Below are 23,373 nucleotides of genomic sequence, written 5' to 3' on the forward strand. Positions count from 1 at the left end.
TGTCCAGGAATATTGTCTGCTAATTGCTCATCCTGCTTGAAGTAAACCAGGGACTTCCCTTCTGTTCCAACATTGTTAATACAGAATGTGGCACATATACAATCATTGGCTGGACAAGAGTTAATTTTTCTGCAGCTTTTACCAGAATACCCATGTCAGCAGCAGCTAGTAGGCAAACTGCAATCTTGCTGCTTCTGGGTCCACCTTTTTTGGAAAAATATGCCATAGGGCATTGCCACCTGCTCAGCATTGATGTTAGTATTCCAGCAGTCACCCGCCTTTGTTTATATACAAACAGCTGAAAAGGCTTTGTCAAGTCAGGCAAACCCAGGGCAAAATAAGACATCAACTTCTGTTTTTGGAAAGTAACTGGAGAAACGATAATCTGATTTACTGCTTTTAAATCTTGCATACAGTAATATTCAGTGAAGTGGAGTTTCTTTACTGGTAATACTGGGGTGTTGAAAGCCAATTTAAACTTCCAGATTAACCCGTAAGTGGTAAACCTCTCAACTGAAGTCCCTGCCTTGTTTCCCATTTCAAGTTGGAAATCTACTTGAACTGGGATCACATACTTTGCTTTTCCTGGCTTTTCATTCACCCACCTCCAAGGAACCATAACATCCAATATGTCTGTTGGTATTTTATTTTCAACTTGAGCAAGTTGCAAAAGAGCCACTTGCACCCTCCATTCCTGACCCACTGGCACAGCCAGTGTCATTTTATTCTCATCAAATGTTAAATCTGCTCACATTTTGCACAGCAGATCTCTCCCCGATAATGGTAAGGGGCATTCTGGCATACATATAAATTGGTGGCTGAATCTTTTAATTCTAAAACATAATATTCTGTTTCAAGATTGCTGATGTGCATACACACAAACACAGTATTTTAGAATAATATTTACTTCAGTTTAGGAAGATAACAGCAGACAGGAATGTGATTCTAATGCCTAATAAAGACAGTTTGCCTGAAAGGAGCTAAACACAATCCATCATCCAAAATGTTCCAAGAATTATAAGATGGTAGTCAGTCAGTTGAAGAGTCAAGAATCACCAACAAGAAGCAGGAACACGATTCAAGAACTGGATAGCCAAATGGTTGTCTTCAACTAGGACTGAAAACACAGTATCTAATTAAATCTGTCTGCAGCCAGCTGCAAGTCAAGTCATCAATGCATAATAAAAGCATGAATTAAAATGGGTTACTGGAGAAGAACATCAAATGCTCATGAGAAGATTTGGAGATGATGACAAGACCAGAATAAAGCTGAAAGAAAGTCTGATACTGACAGTGCCAGTATTGAAAGAGAAGTTCCTTGTTTTACAAAGACATCTGCAACAGGATCCTAAGAAAAACAGGATCCTAAGAAAAAATTGAAAGGGTATAATCAGAAATAAAACATACTTAACTATATGTTTTAGGAACAAATGGATCAGATGATTAGATAGTAAGATCATACAAAAGAATAACAACGATGCTCTCTATTCAATACAATTTAGTACTGTGTTTCCCCGAAAATAAGACCCTGTCTTATTTTTTTTTTTGAACCCTGAAATAGGTGCTTGGCCTTATTGTCATGTGATCAAAAGCCCAATTGAGTTTATTATCTGGGGATTTCTTATTTTGGGGAAAACAGGGTAGGTACATGGACATGTCACATTCATCTCTATCAAAATTACTGGATAGCCAGTTGAACATCAGTATTATATAAATGTATGAACCTACTATAGAGACACTGGTGGAAACCATCAGGGAATTCTATTGCAAATTATTAGTGTCAAATACAATGTTAAGAAAGACGAAATATTACTAATGAGTCATTAGAATACAAAAGATGGGGGAAAATTCTCTATTACAAGAACTACAGGAAGATCTGGATTTGGTAAACATAATATTACAGGAAACAGGTGAATAGAGTTATGAAAAGAAAATTCTTTGTTTATTCCTCACATCTCCTTTAAGCAATACAAACACAGTCTATACATACAAGCAGCACTGGAGGCCCAACATTGGAATCAAACCAACAATATAATAAGACACTGAAGATGGAGACGTGCAGCCCAATCAACCAGAACATTTACAGATGCAGAATTATAGCAGGAGTAAGGAATATTAGGTATCTGTGCTGTCTTGAATTATTTATAAAAAATAATAAATGCAGCATAAAAATTTAATTAATAGATAACCAAATAAATGAATTTTGATATATATGCCTGTCATAAAGAAAGGTACAAGAAAACATGCAGGTTATGGGTCTTTGTCCCATTTCTTCACTCTATCCCACCTGGTCAGGCAGGGAAGATATGTCTTTGTGGGAGGTGAGTGGTTTAGAAATGTGAAATATAAATAAATATTGCAGACCCCGTCAATTAAGGAATTCTGACTGGTAGGGTCTAGGAAGATAGCTTTCTCTGCTGTTGCCCAACCCTATGGAACATTCTTCCCCCAGTAGTGAAACAGGCCCCCACTACCCTGGCTTTCCAATAAGGAGTTAAGGCATGATTCTACAGCATCACGTAGGGAGCCATGGGGCTGATTACTCCCCTGAAAGCCCACCCATCACCTTTTAACTAATGTTAATCTCTTGCTTTTAAATTTTAGAAGCCCAAATCACAAACTACATCTGATTTGTTTTGGCTATGTCATATGTACTAATTCATTGGATAAGTCAATGATGCTAGGAATGGTTAGTGGAACAAGAAGGGGCAAGCAAAGAACACACTGGCGTGACAACATCAAAGTTGACACAAAGATGAACATCCAATTTCTGAAAGAAGCTGTGCTTGCCAAGGTAGCATGGAGAACACTTGCCTATAAAGTTGCCAAGAATCAGACTCAATTGAATAGTTAAGACAACAATATATACTGTTTTATATTTTAACATTTTATTGCATACTGCCCAGAGTCCTTCTTTGAGAGAATGTTAAAAATAAAAAATAAATAAAATGTATTAATGGAAAGACAGTCACAATAATGTATTTCAAATTTTATTTTGTCATTATTTCAGAATGAAACAGCCCCACTTTAAAGACTATTGACTGTATTCATAATAGCTGTAGACATATTCATACTGGAATTTGTGTAAAGAGAAATATGGATTTTCAATAATGAGGTGGATAAGGGACACTAAAATACAGGTAAGAGATTATTCAGATTCCCTTTGAGCCAGTAGTCATATTATATGTTTTAACTATTGTAAGGTAACTTGGTTCCAGTTTATCTCACCCACAGAGGGTAAATGGAGTTTAGGATTGTCACATTTTTTTCTACTATCGTCTTTATTCTTTCAATTAAAACAGTTGGATAATTCTAAAAATGGTACACAGAAGTGTATAAATGTGTAAATTAAAAGAGAAAGCAGTGTTTTTAAACATCAAAATTTAATGTCTTATGGGCTTCCAGGATAGACAACATTTTCATATATTTGTTCAACAAAAAAGTACAATAATTTATTGTAAAAAGATAATCAAAGATGTAATCAAAGATGTAATCAAAGATGATTAGAGGACTGGAGGCTAAAACATATGAAGAATGGTTGCAGGAACTGGGTATATCTAGTTTAATGAAAAGAAGGACTAGGGGAGACATGATAGCTGTGTTCCAATATCTCAGGGGTTGCCACAAAGAAGAGGGAATCGGGCTGTTCTCCAAAGCACCTGAGGGTAGAACAAGAAGCAATGGGTGGAAACTGATCAAGGAAAGAAGCAACTTAGAACTAAGGAGAAAGTTCCTGACAGAACAATTAATAATAGAATAGAATAGAATAGAATTTTTATTGGCCAAGTGTGATTGGACACACAAGGAATTTGTCTTGGTGCATATGCTCTCAGTGTACATAAAAGAAAAGATACCTTCATCAAGGTACAACATTTACAACACAAATGATGGTCATAGGGTACAATTTAACACTTAATGATACAACACTTAATGATAAGCATAGGGTACAAATAAGCAATCAGGAACAATCAATATCAATATAAATCATAAGGATTACCAGAAACAAAGTTACAGTCAATCAATCATAAATAGAAAGAGATTGGTGATGGGAACAATGAGAAGATTAATAGTAGTGCAGATTTAGTAAATAGTTTGACAGTGTTGAGGGAATTATTTGTTTAGCAGAGTGATGTCCTTTGGGAAAAAACTGTTCTTGTATCTAGTTGTTCTGAAGTGCAGTGCTCTATAGCGTCATTTTGAGGGTAGGAGTTGAAACAGTTTTTGTCCAGGATGTGAGGGATCTGTAAATATTTTCACGGCCCTCTTCTTGATTCGTGCAGTATACAGGTCCTCAATGGAAGGCAGGTTGGTAGCAATTATTTAAGTGGAACAACTTGCCTGCAGAAGTTGTAAATGCCCCAACACTGGAAATTTTTAAGAAGATGTTGGATAACCATCTGTCTGAGATGGTGTAGGGTTTCCTGTCTGGGCAGGGGGTTGGACTAGAAGGCCTCCAAGGTCCCTTCCAACTTTGTTGTTATTATTATTAATTTATCACTGTGGGAATGTCTCTTATTCTTTTCTAGATCCAGTCCTTAGCCTAGGAACTAAGTCTGCAGCTGAAAGTTGTTGAAGTACATCATGCTGACATTTGCAATTGTTTTTTTTAATTCTATTTTTATTTTATTAAAAAAAAAGGTTAAAATACAAATATAAAACTCCAAAATTTTAAAAAGCAAAGAAAAAACACAAAACAAGTCATTTAAACAGTGCATTAAAAATACTAATGGATATACACATATTACCACCACCACCCTAGTTAACTACTGGTTAATATATTACAAACATATTAGTTTCCTGCTCCTTGCAAAAAAGATCCTCCAAATTTTAAACTACTAAATCCAGTTGCAAGTTATTAACTTGTCATCTATATACTATACTAATGACATAATAACAATAATAATAAAAAGCAAGATTAAAGTTTAAAAAACTTCTGTTAACAAACTGTTATTGTGATCAACTCGTAGAAAATTTACAATAATAATAAGAATGATTCATCCTGGATCAAATATTCCACATTTGCTTTTTAATACCATCTCTTATCAATTGCTGTCTGGTTAAATATAATAAGACTCCAAAGTTGGTCTGTCTTCTCAAAAAGTCCAGATGAAATTGTTTTCCAATTAAATGTGATAAATCCAATCCTCAATCTCCTTCAATCTTCTTCGGGAAAACCAATTTATCACTTCTCCACTTAAGTCAGGATTTTGCTATTGTAGAAGAATGCAGGCTTAAACTTTAGGTATGTATCTACCATACAATCTTCAGTTCTAAGTCTGTAAAGTCTAAGTCTGTAAAATCCATATTTCTTTCCAGCAAATCTGCTGCTTTCAGATCACATTCATTTTGTGAATCTAATTTATTTACAGCTACATACATCTGAATATTTTCCACAGCCATTATTATTTCATCGATCTTTTTTAAAAAAAAACCTTTCAAATTTGGATTGCATATTACCAAACAATATTTTTTAAAATGTTGGCCACATTTGCTTGCCTGTAATCTGATACATTGTTGCTCTGTGTAATTTAGCAACAATAGATAAGAGAACACAGGAATTCACAGAGTGAAAAAAAAATAGATAAAACAGGGAAGATATTTTCTAAATATTTCGAACCAAAGTTAAAAGAAAAATTAAAAAAAACAAGCTCCAAAGATTTTCCAAATTAGTAAGATGCAAAAAACTCATAGTAAGAGTCGAATATAGATGTAAATCAAATGAAAACACTTTCACTACTCAAGAACATCCCACGTTTTCCTTACAGAAAAACAAAAGCTATTCAGAACAACAGTATAAATCAAAGAGAAAAAGAACAGATAAAGTCCAGCATGGGGTTAAAATAAATCAACATTCAACTAGTCAGTCAACTTTTAAAGATAAAAAATAAAATGAAACATAAGTTTCAAAAAGTGAAGTTAAAAGCCAGGCATGCTTAAGAAAATGTGGAAAATGAATGAAAGGTGGCTTTCCAACCACTCCCACAGGGAACTGGAATCTTCAAGACCCCTCCCAGGTGGGCCAAAGCTGCTTGAAAGTTGTTGTGGTTCATTCCTAAGTGCTCCCATTCAAACCAAATAAAAGAAAAGTTCCTACCATTTAGCAGCCATCTTGGGAGAAGTCCCGACATTAACAATTGTGAAGAGTGGGAAGTAGAACTAATCTGAGCTCTAACTGAGTAGAGAAGAGAAAGGTAATTTATTGCCCTCCAGATATTTTCAATTACAATTCCCATCTTGCTATGCTGGTTGGAGCTGACAGAAGCTGAAGTTTCCAACTTCTGGAGGCTTAAAACACATGAAAGGCAAACATTGGCATGTATGGAAGAGGATACGTACCATGGGATGGGGAGGGAGGAAGTCACTTCCGTATTATTTTATAGATCAGTTCAATTCTTATTTGAAGCGGATGGTGAGTAGTAAGTCCATTTGCACTGTGTACATACCAAGAAACCTTTCAGGAATGGCGGAGGGAAAAGTGTTCTCTGCCATCTCCAACCATTACTGTAAGAGTCCTGTAGCCAGCCATTTGAATCCTGAACAAGAACACTCTTTAAGGGATTGACAGAACAAATATTTTTAAATTAGGTTTCCACTCGTAAAATCCTAACATATACATATATTAGTAATAATTCTTGACTGAAAAAAAGGGTATCTAAAAGTTATCAAGCAGATCTTCAAGAAGAAGTGGGACATAGCCAACCTTGGCTGACTATAAGAAGCTAAGCAGGATCATATTTGGTTAATGCTTATTTAGAAATACCAAGGCTATAGGCTAGATTGGGAAGCAGAAAAAGCATTTTGGAATAAATAAAGCAAAGCACTTCTCATTGTTGCCCAAAAGGTAATAGAATAACAGAATAACAAAGTTGGAAGGGACCTTGGGGGTCTTCCAACCCCCTGCATAAGCAGGAGACTATTTACCATTTCAGACAAATGGATGTCTAATTTCTTCTTAAAAACCTCCAGTGATGGCAAGCCATTCTACTGATTAATTATTTTAACTGTCAAGAAATTCACATGTCTGTGACATTAGTAGGAGTTAAACTCAACTTGAGGAAGTACTCAGTTTTTTAAACACATCAAAAAGTGTTGCAGTATATGCTTTCATAAACTGAGCCATTTCCTGAAGCACTAGAACACAAGTTATTGGTGATAAACAATTTCACATAGATCACATCAAAAAGTTTGATTTTGTTTGAGCTTGAATGGATGTGATGATTTCCCATTTAATTACTGCTTATGTGAATAATCACTATGCTTTTTTCCTACCTATTAAAGTTTTATGCAGAACTGTTTGCATTTCACGGCCACATAAGTGACCTCACTGCTTACAATTCCTCTACAGCCACATACATCTTCCAACTGACTAAGACTTCGTGCAATTGATGGATTTTCATCCATGAAAACACATTTGCAAAACGAGGGTAATTCTTCATTCAACTGATGGATTTTAGTACATTAAAGATTATGCTTAGTCTGTTCTTGCTTCACAAAAGTTGGATATCCTTCTGAGAAAACCCCAAACTAAACAAAATTTACAACCAGTGGTAAAGAAATGTTCTATCAAGTTTAAGAGTGGGCTATATAAATAAATGTTTCAGTTCATGGGAAAAATGCAAGGAAAGGCAAATGTCCTCAAGGGTACATCTAGAAATGATTTGTTTTCCCTTGCATTGTCCATGAGTCCAGGGGATTGACCAAAAAGAATTATCTTAATAGACCAGGAAATTAGGCAGAGAGTAAATGAAGTTCAGCAATATCTGGCAGAAATCATACACAGTGAAATATATACATAAATGAATAATAAGAAGGGAAGGAAGGGAAGGAATTATTGTTGCTACTAATAAAATGAAAGTTTTCGCATCAGGGGTAGATTAATCGAACTATCTCCTATGCTGGGGATAACAATTTGGGGATAGTGACAGACAGATTCCAAATGTGGAGAACATTCTGACAAAATAACTATGGACAAAATGCTTCAGTGGAAACACAAACACTTACAAAGCACCAGTTTACTACAATGCTACCTACTACCCACACTAGTCTCCCTCTATGGCAGGGGTCTCCAACCTTGGCAACTTTAAGACTTGTGGACTTCAATTCCCAGAATTGCTGGCTGAGGGATTCTGGGAATTGAAGTTCACAAGTCTTAAAGTTGCCAAGGTTGGAGACCCCTGCTCTATGGCACACTCCTACCTCTGCTTATCTCTGTCCCGTTTCTGGGAAGGTGGACATAACTGCCAAGCAAACTACTGTAACTTCTCATTGTTTTTAAATCCAAGGGTTTTAATTAAAATTTTTAATACAAGAAATCAGATGGTTCAGGCAGTGTGAAGAAGCCAACAGAAGTGCCTATGAGCATATATGTAGTGTGGGCACCATGTGGTGGATTAATGCAATACTCAAAGGGCCAAAGAAAGACCATTCTGGATTGTATCATTGTATCAACAGATGCACCAATCCTAATAACCCTGAAAATGTTGTTTGTTTGTTAGATTTATTTTATGTCTTTCCTCCAGAAGTTCAAGGTGGCCTCCACTATGCTCCATCTTATTTTTTGTCCACAACAAAAAGGCTAATCTGAGAAAACCAGTCCCAAAGTCACATGGCAATCTATGGCTGAAAATGGTCCATTGCTCTCCCCAGTCCTAGTAAGCCCTCTAGATTAAGAAAAATGTTATTAAAAATCTAAATATATTATAAAGATCTTATATATAAAGCATATAGGGATGCGGTGGCTCAGTGGCTAAGACGCTGAGCTTGTTGATCGAAAGGTCGGCAGTTCAGCGATTTGAATCCCTAGTGCCATGTAATAGGGTGAGCTCCCATTACTCCAACCTAGCAGTTCGAAACACGTAAAAAATGCAAGTATAAAAATAAGGAACACCTTTGGTGGGATGGTTTTAACAGCGTTCTGTGTGCCTTTGGCATTTAGTCATGCCAGCCACATGACCACAGAGATGTCTGCGGACAGCGCTGGCTCTTTGGCTTTGAAATGGAGATGAACACCGCCCCGTAGAGTCGGGAATGACTAGCACATATGTGCGAGGGGAAACTTTACCTTATATAAAGCATACACCATAGATCAAACTATAAAAAACTTGGGCTCATTTAAGCATGGTTAAAAAGTAGTACACATTTCAAATATTTTCCAGTATCTTAGAGAACAAAAACAAGACCCAATACAGCAAAGGCCAAAAGCAAGTAATGGGCTGCCTCTGTTTGTAAACACACAATGTTCTGGGCAAGACTGGCAAAAGGAAACAACATCGTTAGTAAAATTAGTTAGTTCTATTATGCTTTAGTTATACCTGCTTATGTGGGAGTAAAATACACTGAACATACTTACAGTTCTATTGAAATGTTCATATAATTGGGTTACAACAGATATATGGCACACAGATGCCTGCACTGCACAGTGATCTCACACATGACACAACATTATTGTTCAAATGACACATATGATATCCTGTAGATCAGTGGTCACCCACTGGTGGTCCACAAGAAAATTTTGGCAGTCTGTAGAAAAATTATTTGCATTCTTTCTTTTGCACTAAATACTGTTTATCTTTTAAAAAATTCATATTATGGTTCGTGGGATTTAAAATTATGAATTTAGTGGTCCCTGAGATCCGAAAGATTGGTGACCCCTGCTGTAGAGCATTCACATCATGACATAATGCAAGTAATACAAATTTAATAACTCACATCATTTGCTTCTAAAGATGCCTATGCTGTGGCATAATAAACTAGTAAATGTCCATGTTAAGTACATACAAGCACGGTTTTATTTCAAATATTTTTAAAAGAAAATTTAATGAAGTTTATGTTGTATTTGAGACTATAAAATGCCTGTGCAAACATTTAAGAGTTGATTTATGCAATTATAAGCGTCCTCTCCTATACAGAGCTACCAATTGAGTGGGGTGTCCCTTGAAGCTTCATTTCTACAGTTCTCTTCTTCTATAAAGGATTCTTGTTCTCATCACAACTGGCTAGCTATTAGAGCTACCAACTTGTCTTTTATGTTATACCAGGTGCACCCGTTGCCAGGTTATTTCAAGGACCAATTCTGAGTGTTTGATAGTTAAAGCATTGAACAACCTGGTAATCATAATTTCTTAAAGGCTCTCTTCCTTCCTTACAAGAGCCCATTCCTCAATTTATCACTGCTAACTTTGCAACTTGTTGCAATGCCATCTGGTCTTCACAGCAGTTACACTGTATCTATGAGATATCCTTTGAAGTACAATACAGTACAGTCCTTGACTTATGACCAGTTACTTAGCAATAATCCTCCCCCCAAAGGTACTTACTTTCGGGTGTCAAGTTAACCACTACAACATTAGGCCTCTCAGGATCTCCCCCACCCAAGACACCCCATGTTCCACTTAACAACTGGTGTGTTCATTTCATAATTGCATTGGGAGAGCAGGGATGTGAGGGGTCATTAAGTGAGGCCGTTTGATGGAGTAGACTCCATTATGGCCGTAACTCAAGGAGTACCTGCACAGTAATGCAAAAATGAATTCCTTTCATAGGGTTTTGGAGGTAATCATATTGTATTTATCAGGCTTCTGTTAGGCCATGATAAATTGTATTCACTTTTGATATGTTAAGACATATAAAAGTATTATTGGTTCTGAATTGTATTAGTTAATGAATGTTCATTACAGAGTTACAGTAAGAAACAGCAATGTCATGCAGTGTTTTAATTAAAGGTATTTGAAAAGATTGAACTATTTTAAATTATCCATAAATAAAAATACAGCAAACAGATGAATTACATATTTTGGAAAAAAATGTTTATTAAAGATGGGGAAATGGTTGAAGAAATTAAAAGACATACAGGATGGTCGAAGAAAGGCAGTGGGCAACATACAGTCTGTTGTGAGGAAAGAATGTTGAAAGAAGCAAAAATGGCTGTTCTGCTCACTTTATTATGTGGGAGCAAGGGTTGGGATTTGTCAAGAGAAGCATAAAAATAAGTTGAACGAAGTGGGATTGGGGAAATTAAGAAATATCTGTGGCAGAACAAAAAGAAAGAGAATCATGAATGGATGTGGCTTGAATACAATAGTGAATAAACAGTATGAAAAAAAGAAGTAAATTGAAATAGTTTGGACATATTGTGAAAAAGAATTACTTGTAAAGCAAACTATACAATGTGAAAAGGAATGGGTGAAAAGGAAAGAAGACCAAGAAAGTTGTGGTTGAATGGGTTGATGAGAAACTGAAAAGAAACTTAAAGAATAAAATCAATGTACAGACATAGTGGAAGCAATGATAGCTTCCCAAAACAAAAAGATATAAGTAAAATAGTGTTGATGCAAACCAGATTTAGTTAGGCTTCTCTTTGATTTCTTATCTCCTACTTTCAATATTTTTCTATTCTATTTTTTATTCCACATTTTGCTAATGTTACTAAACCCAAAAAGGATATCTATGTATGCTTGCACGCATATAACATGCTTTTGAGAATACATTTTAATACATTCTAATAGCTCCTTTTCAAGATTAAATTAACATACACTTCTTTAAATTGAAAGTAATAAATTTTTGTTTTGTTTTACTTTAATCAAATATGTATGTAGGGCAGTTTGTTATTTTTGAATTTCATTTACTTTATATTGATGGACATCCATACATTGGAAATGTGGGGGGTGTTATCTGTGAGATGCACCTATGTGAGGGAAGCACTTTCTGATTTTGCTAAGACACTTAAAGAGAGAATTGTGGTAAACGGCCATATTGAGAATTTTGAGACCGCAACTATCTTTTTGTGGGGAGGGGGAGAAGTTGTAGAGTTACCTATTTACAAAAAAAGGTAGTGTCCAAGCTTTATGAATAGTTTCAACAGAGTTATCTAGGGCAGGGGTCTCCAACCTTGGCAACTTTAAGACTTGGGGACTTCAGCTCCCAGAGTTCCTCAACCAGCTTTGCTCTGGGAGTTGAAGTCCCCAAGTCTTAAAGTTGCCAAGGTTGGAAACCCCTGATCTAGGGCATGAAGCCTGGAGAGAACCAGATAAGAGATCCATAAGCATTCTAGTGCTCCTTAATATTTTGTAAGTGACCCAGGTATATCATTTGATAGCAACATGCTTTGATGTATAAGCTACTTCTACAATGATCAGATTTTAAAGCCATACCAAAAACAGATCATTCTTTGTCAATCAATGTAAAATTATAATGATGAAATAATGGTATTTTTGCCAACCACACACACACTTGCCAAACAATTTGGGACATATTGCCTGCGCTAAGATTTTATACTAAGTTGGGATTTGATTAAATTCACAATATACTAAACTATAAACGATTTTTACAAGCCATATTGACTGAATTCACACAACAAATTAAGGCAAAAGCAGTATGAACCAACCATTTTTTATTTTTATCTCTTCTAATCAGTTGGAGAGGTCCTGATCATGATCTCAAAAGTGGTTCTGGCTCTTAGTATGGAACCAAGGTTAGTGAATTTTCAGTAGTGGTGGCACAATTTGGGAATTCTTTTCAAAGAAAAGTGCTAATAATCTCCACACTGATTTTAAATAACAACTAAACACAAACAGTACTTGTTTACCTGGGTGACTTTTAAATTAATTTTCTTTTATTGTTGTATGGTTTGATGTTGCATAATTCTTGCTTCTATACTTTTATAACATTTAATTTATGGTAGAGAACTTTTGTGCTGATCTCTAGGCTGCATTAAAAGGAAAACTGATGAAATTAGTAATAAATAATAAAATCAAGCAAATCACAGTAGCATGTTATGCAATCCCTATTACTGAAATACCATATGACCACATAAGTACAAACACCCCCAAATCTTCTCTGATCATGACTAATAAAATTTAGAATACTTGAAATCACAAATAAATTTCTCCCCCTCCCTCACTCCCTCAAATGCTAATGTATAATTAATGAGACAAATGTATAGTCCAGGCATATAAACAGGATTGATTCTATTGGTAGTCAACATCAATAAACTTGACCTGAGAACAGATAGCTACTTCATTATATCCAGAAATGCATGAAAGCCCCATTTGCAAATCATCCTAGATTCACCACCAAGAATCTACAGTATAGTAGCAAAATCTATATTATATGCACAATAACTCAAAAATCCAAGAAAGCCCGTGGTATAATAACAAGAAATATTAAGTAAAGATAGTTACTAGTATCCCCTCAGTAATATTATGAAAGTGGCACAGTTGTCTAGTCCTCAAAAATTAAACATATCCTTCTAAGCTGTCTGCTAAAAGTAAAATAATTTTTAGAACTGGAATTAAACTGAATTTGAATAGCACTAATTCAGTCAAAACTTACTATCAAATCCTTAAATAGCCTATGCATTTTTGTTTTCATTTAATACAGTTTCAGCTGTTTCATTTAGCACTATTAGAAATAGCCATACTCTTTTGAAACTGTTGGAATAATTGAAAGGTTGGAGTTTCCAAGCTTTAAGAAACAAAGGCATGGATTTTAGTTTGGGGAATTTAACAAAATATTCTTTCATGGCCTTTTTTCTGTACATGTATTATCCTGTTTACACAATCAGTTTTAGCCAATCTACATTTCATATAATTCAACTAGAAGCGCATCCCCACTAATCATGAAGACACTTCAGCTTGTAACTGATCCTGAAGATACGATAGTATATTAGAAAGATATAAACTCTGGAAATGGAAACTTGGATTGATGTCTGACTTTAGCCACAGATTTATTTGTTTTTGTAAAATTAGACAAGATACAGTATGTTGCAATGTTTTTCCTTACCTCATCTTAGCAGTTTCTGATTTCTAAGAATTCCTCATTGGATTACTGAAATGGCTCTAGGATACTGGCATGTAACCCCTCGTGTTACATAGACTCAGCGTTAATGCCCCAAGTCAAAAAACAAGCAGAGAATTAGCTATGTTGGTTTGTTGTATTGACATGGTTTCCACTTCCTCACTCATGGGTTACTTGCTTAATTCACTGTTCAAGTTTCACATACCTCATTGAATCATAAACTGACCACCGGGGCTGTTTACAAAACATGCTAAAACATACTTATCTAGCTTGTTATTGCAGACATGGACACTGTACTGTTATCCTACTACAGGAACCTTAGGAAAAAGCGCATTTTGAAAAATAGTTTTGGAGAAACAGTGGAGGGTGGTGAAACACCTCCCTCCACTGGACCAGGTCACCAGGCTTTAAAGAAAAATATATCCTAGAAAAATATTACCTAGATTTTGATCTATAGTTTCCATTCCCAATATTGTCAGTGGGAATATCAGTATATTCTATGGGAGAATCCCTACAAAATATGATGTACTGAGTATGTCAGTGAAGTAAGCACACTTCTATAGGGTAAAAACAATAGGAGCGTTCAAGAATACTAGTCAATTAAATTACCAAGCTGGTTGGTATCACCCAAAGTCAATTGGATGACAATACAGTTGCCATTACTTAAATTATTTTCACTTTCATTTATACCATACTTTCATTTGCCAAGGTTGAGCATTATTACTGTAGACTGTGCAGCTGTAGGAAGCTAAATATGAACATATGTCTCATTTTAAAATATCTGGGAGGGGAACCCTCTTGGTAGAGTGTGTCAAGCTTCTGCTCACTTTAGAAGCACATTTAATTTTCTATACTATCTCCATCAAATTTTACTAGGGTCAGATATTTTAAGGAAAGGATGGTCCTTTCCTTCCTCCCTTCCCTTCCCTTCCCTTCCCCTTCCTTCCTTCCTTTTTTAGTAATTGGTTTTGTTGTCAAGAACCAGACAGCACTTCAGATTCAATTCCAAAAAGGTATTGTAGAATTCATGGGGATGAGTAGTGTTTCAGCGTGCAATTTTTAAAGCAGTGGCTCTTTTCCTGGAAACCATGTCAACATTCAAGTCAACCCTACATAACACAAATATTAAAGAACAACACTGTCTATAAAACAAGGGGCTCTTAAAACAGAACTGCCTGCTTTATCTCCTGCTACTATAAAAGTAATGAGAGTCAGTGTTTGAATATCATTTGTGTTTGAGTATCATTCAATATCATGTTGGAGCAATAGTGTTCTTTTACAAATTTCCCTACCTCTAGGTCCTCTGAAAATGCTCTTCGCTTTGCTTCTAAAAGCAAACATACCCCATAATTGGCATTACTAGAAGAAAGGATATGCCTTATCTGATAGCCATACAGATATATCCTGTAACAATACCCTGTTTCACAACTTCAGAGTTCCACAATAAAAAACATTAGCATTACACAATAAAACCATGAAATCTGCTCAGAGTGTAGAAAGGTTTCATGATGATAATATTATGAGCTTTCTCTTCCCAGATATGATAAAAAAGTGAAGTAAATAAATACCTATAAAGATATCAAATCGTACTAGTTCTGAAAATAAATCCAGATTAGTTTTTCAAAGCTTTTTTTTTTAAAAAATAGTTCTTATGCTGTAGATTACAATTTGTTATAGAAACCTTTTCTTTTTTTTTATCTAAATGCTATTATCACTTGGTAACCAGTTAGTGTGTCAAATTTTATCTATAGCAATCAATGAAGAAACCTACAGATATGCTTTAGAAATATTATTTACATGGAAGCATTATTTTTCCCGAGATAAAATTGTTCTCTTCCTGAACATGCCTGTGTGTATTGTTAATGTAGCTAATTGCAACTGTTTTACTAACTTGCCAAAACTATGAGTAACATGTTTTTGTCTGACATAGTCACAAGGAAAAGCAAAGTTTCTCTCACAAATCAACATCAGGTCCCCGGGTACTCCAAGATTGATTTTTGAACGTCTGTCACTCTATAGTTTAAACAACTGCATTTTACAAAGACAAATATTATGTTATAATTTCATATTCATAATATTAGCTTGTACTATCCAAACATATACCCTGTTTCCCCCAAAATAAGACTTCCCCTGATAATAAGCCCAATTGGGCTTTTGAGCGCATGGCAATAAGGCCAAGCGCTTATTTCAGGGTTCAAAAAAATATAAGACAAGATCTTATTTTCGTAAAAACACGATATCTAAGCTGATTGTGAATTTATTAAATATCATAGAAATGTACAACTTTTAAAGAAACGCAACTCTGTCTACCTTTACAAAATTACATAAGTTTAAACGCTATTTATTTACTTATATGGACATAAATTCCATTTAACTCAAACCTTACTTCTGAACACACATGTGCAAGACTGCAGAGTGCACACCTAGATAACACGCACCTCCCTGGAAATATTTATTGCAAAGCAAACACGTACAGAACCCAGGATGCTAAATCACGGGATACTGCTAACCTGCAGCTGCAAATGATCCATGACTAACCTCCTTTTTATTTCGTTTTATTGCAGTTTTTTCCCCTCTGCATATGACATTGCGGATTAAAATTTACCCAAGTTCTTCTACAAGTTTTCCGCATCTTAACTCATCGGAAAAGAATGCGCTCGATACGTTATCTATTAATCTGGGCGCCTGGCTTTTTAAAGGAATACGCTGCTTTAAAACCAGCCGATTGCTGCGGACAGTAGATCCAGGGAAAGAAACACACGATTAATATATATATTCCCCTCGTTTCAGTCTTCCGGGATACATGTCCCAAGCCCCCAGCTATGCTGTTTGGAACACTCGAAACTCCTTTCGCTTTTTGCAAAGGTTGCGCAATCTCTCTCAACTCCAAAACTGAGCCAAGTGTCAATGGACTCTTACAGGCGGGTGTGTGTTTGTGTGTGTGTGTCAGAAAAAGCCAGCACCAACGAGGCTGCAAGCTCAGAAGTGCCACTTCTTATGCCCCGAAACTTTTGCCGAGGGCTCCCCAATATGTCACCGCGGCGCGCCTTCACACCGCGCTCGGAAAAGAAAGTCGTCGTCCGTCCGTCCGTCCCACCCACCCCCGCCACCCCACCCCACCCCACCCCACCCCAAGGCGGCCAATTCAACCACCGCCTCTGCTTTTCGGGCAGGTACCTCTTCCTCTTGCAAATTCGCCTCGGCCGGGTTGAGCTCTTGCTCGCTTTTGCCGCTGTTCATTGTCTCCGCCGCCGGCCCCAAATGCCCTCTTCGCCTCGCCCTCGCCTCGCCTCTCCTCTCCGCGGCGCGTCTAGGCTGAGGGGTCACAAACGGGCAAGCGCGGCGAGGCGAGGCGCGGCGAGGGAGGGGGAAAAGCAGCGGGGCTCGCGCCCTGGCTACCACCAGCTGCCCTCAGCAGTATGCAGAGGGTTCTGGCGGAATGGCGGAGCCCGAGCGTGAGGCGGAGAGCGGCTGGCGGTTGTCGTTGCTGGTTCCCTCTGGAAGGAGGTGGGGAAGAGTCCCAAGCTTTCCCTTTTTGCGCGCCTTTGCTCTCAGTTGGCGGAGTGGGTGCCTCCCTTCGCCTGGCGCTGACTTCTTTGGACGACGCGGAGGAGCGTGGAAAAGATTCCCCCCTCTGAAAGCCCCCCGCGGCCAGAGCACGTGAAGCGACCTCGAGGCTGGAGATTTGGCAAAGCAAAAAAAGGGAGGAGGAAGAGGAGGAGGAGGAGGAGGAGGCGCTTCGAAGGGTGATAACTTTGGAAGCCTCCTGCCTTTGCTGAAGGCTGAGTAGCCTGTCAGCTGTCCTGGCTTCTCCCCCACCCAGCCTGCCTGCTTCTCTGAGGGGCCCTTTCAGGCCTTTTGGAAAAAGGGGGACAAATTTTGATTGGATGCCATGATGGCATACAGGTGGTCCTTGACATACGAGACCACAACCGAACCCAAAATTTCTGTTGTTAAGTGAGTTTGACACACGCACCCCATTTTATCATCTTTCTTTCTTGCCACGGTGCGGTGGGTTAAGTGAATCGATGCCAATGGTTAGGTAACACAGTTGTGAAGTAAATCTGACTTCCCCATCGACTTTGCGGGTCAGAAGGTCACCGAAGGGGATTACATCACCCCAGGATAACTGCCACCATCATAGATACGAGTCAGCTGCCAAACATCCGAATTTTGATCATGTGACCATGGAGAGGCCGCAATGGTCTTAAGTTTGAAAAACGGTTATAGGTCACTTTTTTTTAACTGCAGTTGTTACTTCGAATGGTCACTAAATGAACTGTTGTATATCAAGGACCACCTGTACTCTCACAAAAAGGCTGCCTTGGGAACATGGCCAGTCACAAAACTCCTGCTTCTTGAGAGTCGAGCGTGTGACATTGTTCCTGCTACCCACTCAAGGCTGTTTCCTTCCTGCACTGCTTGTTGTCACCCGGATTACCTCCGTTAATGCTCTTGCAGGTGGACATATTTCTAAACAAAATTGCAGCTGCCCACCCTTTTTAATTTCTAAGAAGGCGTCTGGTGTTTATTTTATAATTCATTTTTATCAAGGCGGTGCTAGAGCTTTGGTTTTGCTGCATGGCAACTCCCAACTTTTTTAAAAAATTATTTATTCCTTTTTTCAATAAGGTGAACAGAGAACCTAACTGATGATAAGAAAAGTGGCCTAGGTGTCTTCCCTTTTTGCATCAGTTTATGCTGCCAAAGTAAATCAATCTCATGTAAGAAAACCACATATTTTTATATTTAGTCAATATTTTTTTCTGCAAAGGAAAAAGCAGTCCTATCAGCAGGAAAATCATGCCTTGCTTAGAAGTCCCACTTAACATTTGACATGCATACAATGTTGCATTGTTTCAAAGTGAACTGAATTTGAGAAATGTGTAGCAGGAGTTAAAAAGAGTTCAATCCTGAACACTTCCTGCTTTGGTTTGCAAAAATTAGTACAGGTGGTCCTGATTTAACATCTGCCTCATATAGCGACCGTTTTCATCACAGTTATGACAGTGATGAAAAAGTAGCTTTGTGATCAATCTTTGTATTTATTAGCAAAGGAAAACTGAAGTAAAATCATAACACACTTAGTAACTGCTTCACTTTACAATTGAGTTGCTAGTCCCAGTTATGGCCACTATACGAGGACTATCTATAGGTTTTTTAAAAAAGAATTTACCAATTCACACTTCTTTCAATCAGTAGTTCTTAGGATTGTCCTTCAAGTGACGTTGATGACTTTTATACTTTTTCTTAGTGATAAATTAGAACCAATTCTAAAGCTGTCATTTATAAATGAGAAGCTACAGTAATTATTTCCAAAATATGCATCAGAACATGCTAACTTGGTTCAAGTAGTAAATTTAGGCATGAACCTAGAATGTCCCCCCACAGGAGAGATTATCCACTGCAACTTTATACAATTCATGACCCTGCCTTCTAATCAGTTTCTGGGCAATAGCACATAAAACATGATGAATAATTCAAAACATTGGCAATGTAGGCATGTAGAACAATTATTCATCCTCAGACATGATCTCCTTTTTGGCTGTTCCTGAGAATAATTTATTTGGGCATGTCTTTATCCAATCAGTGGATATATCCAGATCAGGAACTTACAGAGAAACATAAGGAGGGAGATGCCCTTGAGAAAGAGTAAATCATAATCTATACATATTCAAATATATATTCCTCTCCCTGAACAAGAGTAAAGTATGACTCCAATTCAGAAAAAATCCAAATAAGATGTGATGCTTAGAAAACAATGATATAATCATGTTGGTTAGGTTAAGTTCATGACTTTTCCTGTTATTTTTAATTATAATTTCTAAACATTCCAATAAATAAAATTATTCACTTTGCTTAAATCTTTTGCTCTAGAAGACTTCACACCAAGGATGAAATGCTTCCAGTTCGGGCTGGATCGGCCAATCCAGTAGCAATGGCGGCGGGTGGTTCGGAGAACCAGTAGCAAAAATCCCTGGCCCCCCACCCATGCCACCCAATGCCCATTCGCCCGCTTCCCTGCTTGCAGCTTCTTTTAAAAAATGCTTTTAAAAGGTTAAAAAAAGGCTCTGATGATCCCAGCTGAGCTGCCTGATCATCAGAGCTTTTTTTTTACTTTTAAAAGCATTTTTTTAACAACCTATTCGGCCGAATAGGTTGTAAAAAAAATGCTTTTAAAAGTAAAAAAAAATCATATGCTACAGCTGATCACCCCCCCGTGCGCTGTTCTACTTACCCCATGCCTCCTTTTGGTGTGCACTGCGCATGTGTGCATCTTGCATTTGGTGCGTGGTGCACACTGCACATGCGCGCATGCAGCGCACATGTGCAGCCAATGAACCGGTAGTAAACTGGTTCAGATTTCACTACTGCTTCACACTGAGGTTTATTAATGTGATGCCTGTCTTTTCATCACTAAAAATAAAACTAGATGATTAGAAAGGAGATTCTTCATTTCTCTGGGACTCTTTCATGCATCGATAGGAAAGAACACACAGCTCCTTTGAAATCCTTGCAGTTTGTAAATTCAGTGTGTGTGAAAGAAAGCTGCATCTTAATATCTTCAGCTGCCTTATGGGGGGCTGGGAAGCAAGGAGAGAGAGAGAGGGAGAATGCACATTCAAAATGTAAATTGGAATACCTATTTTAAATGCAGGCACTTCAGTTTCACAATATTTTACTATGGATCAAAAGAGTGTTTAAAATAGGCTCTTTTAAGAGTTAAAAGAGACCTAGGAGGTGTGACATTGGACTCCACAACTGGAAATTTGACTGTTCTTTACTAAAAGCCACCATGAAGGAAGTGGAAATTTCAGAACAATTTTCTATGTAGAGGAAGATTTTAGCCGTTTCCCTCTCCAAATCCCCCGTCTCCCTTTAGAAAAGTTATTTGTCCCACATGGTGAAATATATGCGCGCGTGTGTGTGTGTATATATATATATTCCAATCATGGTTATTATGAAAATGATGTAGGCAGGTGGAAGAATTTAAACCAGTTCCAGTTTTGAACTCACCATGGCTGTTCTATTTTTGCAAAACAGATGACCTACATCACATTTTCTGCCTAGATATACATCTTCCTTGTATATACACACACAGAAAAATACTGGCTAAGTTTTAGTCCATATTCCTCATTCAAGTGTGATGCATCAGAAGCCAGATAAGCCTTCTGTTGTCCTCATGTGACAGGCATTTACTTGTACACTCCAGAATTCTAGAAATTAGGGAAGGAAGTCAATGAAAGTTCCCTCAAGATTCTTTGGTCATGATACAAAAGTGGCATTTCAAGCAAGGCACCACATGCTTAGTAATCATCTCAAGATTGCTAAAAGTACTAGAGATCTTCAAATAAATCAGATCCATATACAGTAAAAAATGAATGGCAAATCACTGCACATGTCAAACAGAACTGCAAGGGGAGATACTAACCAGCACTAAATGATAATCCAGGATCCAATGCTTTGATGGCTTTTTTAAAAAAGAACAATAACAGGATCAGAAAAGAGTCAAGGGGGAACATTGATAAGACTGGCACTTCCTGGTCATCCACTTCAGCAGTTTATAAGGATTCTGTCTAGGAACATAAAGAACAAGTGCCCAATTCTTGGACTGTAATGCCAAACAGCCTGATCAAGACAAAAGGCATCTGATTCTATAGTAAGTGAGGGGTAATCCCTGTGAATTAGAGGTGGGTTTTAGCAGGTTCTGACCAGTTCTGGAGAACCGGTAGTAAAAATTCTGACTGGCCCCACCCCCATCTATTCTCTGCCTCCTGAGTCCCAGCTGATCGGGAGGAAATGGGGATTTTGCAGTAACCTTTCCCTGGACTGGGGAGGGAATGGAAATTTTACAGTATCCTTCCCCTGTCACGCCCACCAAGCCACGGCCACCAAGCCACGCCTACAGAACCAGTAGTAAAAATGTTTGAATCCCACCACTGCTACGAATATAGATAGGACTTTCCTTTTCAGAGATGGACAATGTCATGCTGGGAAGGCTTCAGCAGTCTGATGGGGTAGACCATATAAGGAAGTCAACAGTGAGGCTAGTTTTTCTTAATAGCTAAAAGACAATTTCTTGTACTGTGGTTCCATTTTTTTGCTTGGGTATTGCCAATATTTATATAATTGCCAAACACTTGTCTAGTAAGTTATAGTATTTACAGTTATAGATTTGGTACGTTTCCCAGGCTCTGTCTGAATAAATGTCGTTACAGTCTATTTTCTCTGTCCCTCTCACATAGCTGAACTTGATTAGATGCTAATGGCATGTCGTGTTCAGGTCTCCCAAAATCATTGCCTCATTAAAGAACAAAGAAAAGTCCAAAACTCAACTATGTGCAAAATGGAACAGTGTGTTGTTGTTGTTTTTTTGTAGCAGAGTGCCTAATGTTGCTATGAATTCCATGTTTTATGCATGTTTTGATACATCTCCAAACAAAGAAATAATTTAAAACCACAAATGATATATCAGCTAACAACAAGATGTGAAACATCAAATAAAAACTATACTAGGTAATACATCTATAGTAGATGAGACAACTACCTTGATAATTAATGCTCTAGTCTAGTCTAAGAAAAAGACAGGAGATTCAACATGTACTTTTCCAGGCAATGTATGTTTACTGAGATAACATTTATTCTTGCAGGAGGCAATAGCTGGTATCCTTCCGGATTAATTGTCTCGTGTCATTCTTTTCTGGAGAGCCTGAAAAAAAATGATGCCAGGAAACTATTGCTTAGCCTCAATATATCTATTCTATGAGGTTGTTGCAGGATTCATTTTATTTCTCATTTACATCTCCTTCAAGTAAAGTTAATACTAAAACCACAGAAGTTATTTTAATTTTTCTTAACATAAATAAGAGAACGTTGAAGAAAAAAATTCAATGCATATATGTTGATACTATGAAAATGACAAATTCGGGGATTAACTGGGAAGGAACTGAAAAGAACAATGCCAATTTCATCATATAGTACCTTATATGGTATGGCCATACTTGGAATGCTATATTAAATCTGGTAATCACATTTTAGAACATAATAAATGCAGAAATGGAGATCTAAAAATTATCGAGGGACTGGTAGAAGAGTTTCCCTGCCAATATTGAGAGCCAGTTTGGTGTATGGATTAACACACCAGGCCAGAAATTGGGAGTTCTAGTCCTACCTTGGCATGGAGCCACTCACTCTCTCTCAGCCCTAGGAAGGAGGCAAAAGTTGCCTACTTATTAAAAACTTTGCTGAGCAAACTGCAAGAACTCATCCAGCAGCCTCTGACAATTGGACAGGACTTCATGGAAGGAAAAAAACAGAAAAGCTTTGAAGCCTTTTTAGCATAGTATGGAAGGCAAATAACAGGCATGACAGAGGGCCAGAAAAGTGGTGGTGTGGAGAAACATAAGTTTCTCCCCTTCTGTCTTACATAATATTAACTTCCAGTATCATATAATTCACTTCAATGGTGAACATTGAATAATGGTTTCGTCTTGCGGTACATATTGAATTCACTATTACAAAATGTAATTGATGCAACCAACTGGATGGTCTATGGAGATTCTCAGTCATCCAGGTCAT

General features: G+C 37.4%; 1 protein-coding gene across 3 annotated transcripts in view; it reads right to left on the reverse strand.

Moving 5' to 3' along the window:
• Window positions 1-17,470, reverse strand: part of RBPMS (RNA binding protein, mRNA processing factor) — a 109,303-nt gene extending 91,833 nt beyond the window's left edge. For 2 of the 3 annotated variants that reach the window (XM_058173225.1, XM_058173224.1), the window contains exon 1: window positions 16,972-17,470. In XM_058173225.1, coding sequence (XP_058029208.1) covers window positions 16,972-17,034 — 63 coding nt within the window. In that variant the 5' untranslated portion in view covers window positions 17,035-17,470. The remainder of the gene's footprint in view (window positions 1-16,971) is intronic. The other variant, XM_058173226.1, reaches the window with a different exon arrangement.
• Window positions 17,471-23,373: the final 5,903 nt, after the last annotated feature.

Source organism: Ahaetulla prasina, chromosome 2, assembly GCF_028640845.1.
Source record: "Ahaetulla prasina isolate Xishuangbanna chromosome 2, ASM2864084v1, whole genome shotgun sequence".
Classification (NCBI taxonomy): Eukaryota; Metazoa; Chordata; class Lepidosauria; order Squamata; family Colubridae; genus Ahaetulla; species Ahaetulla prasina.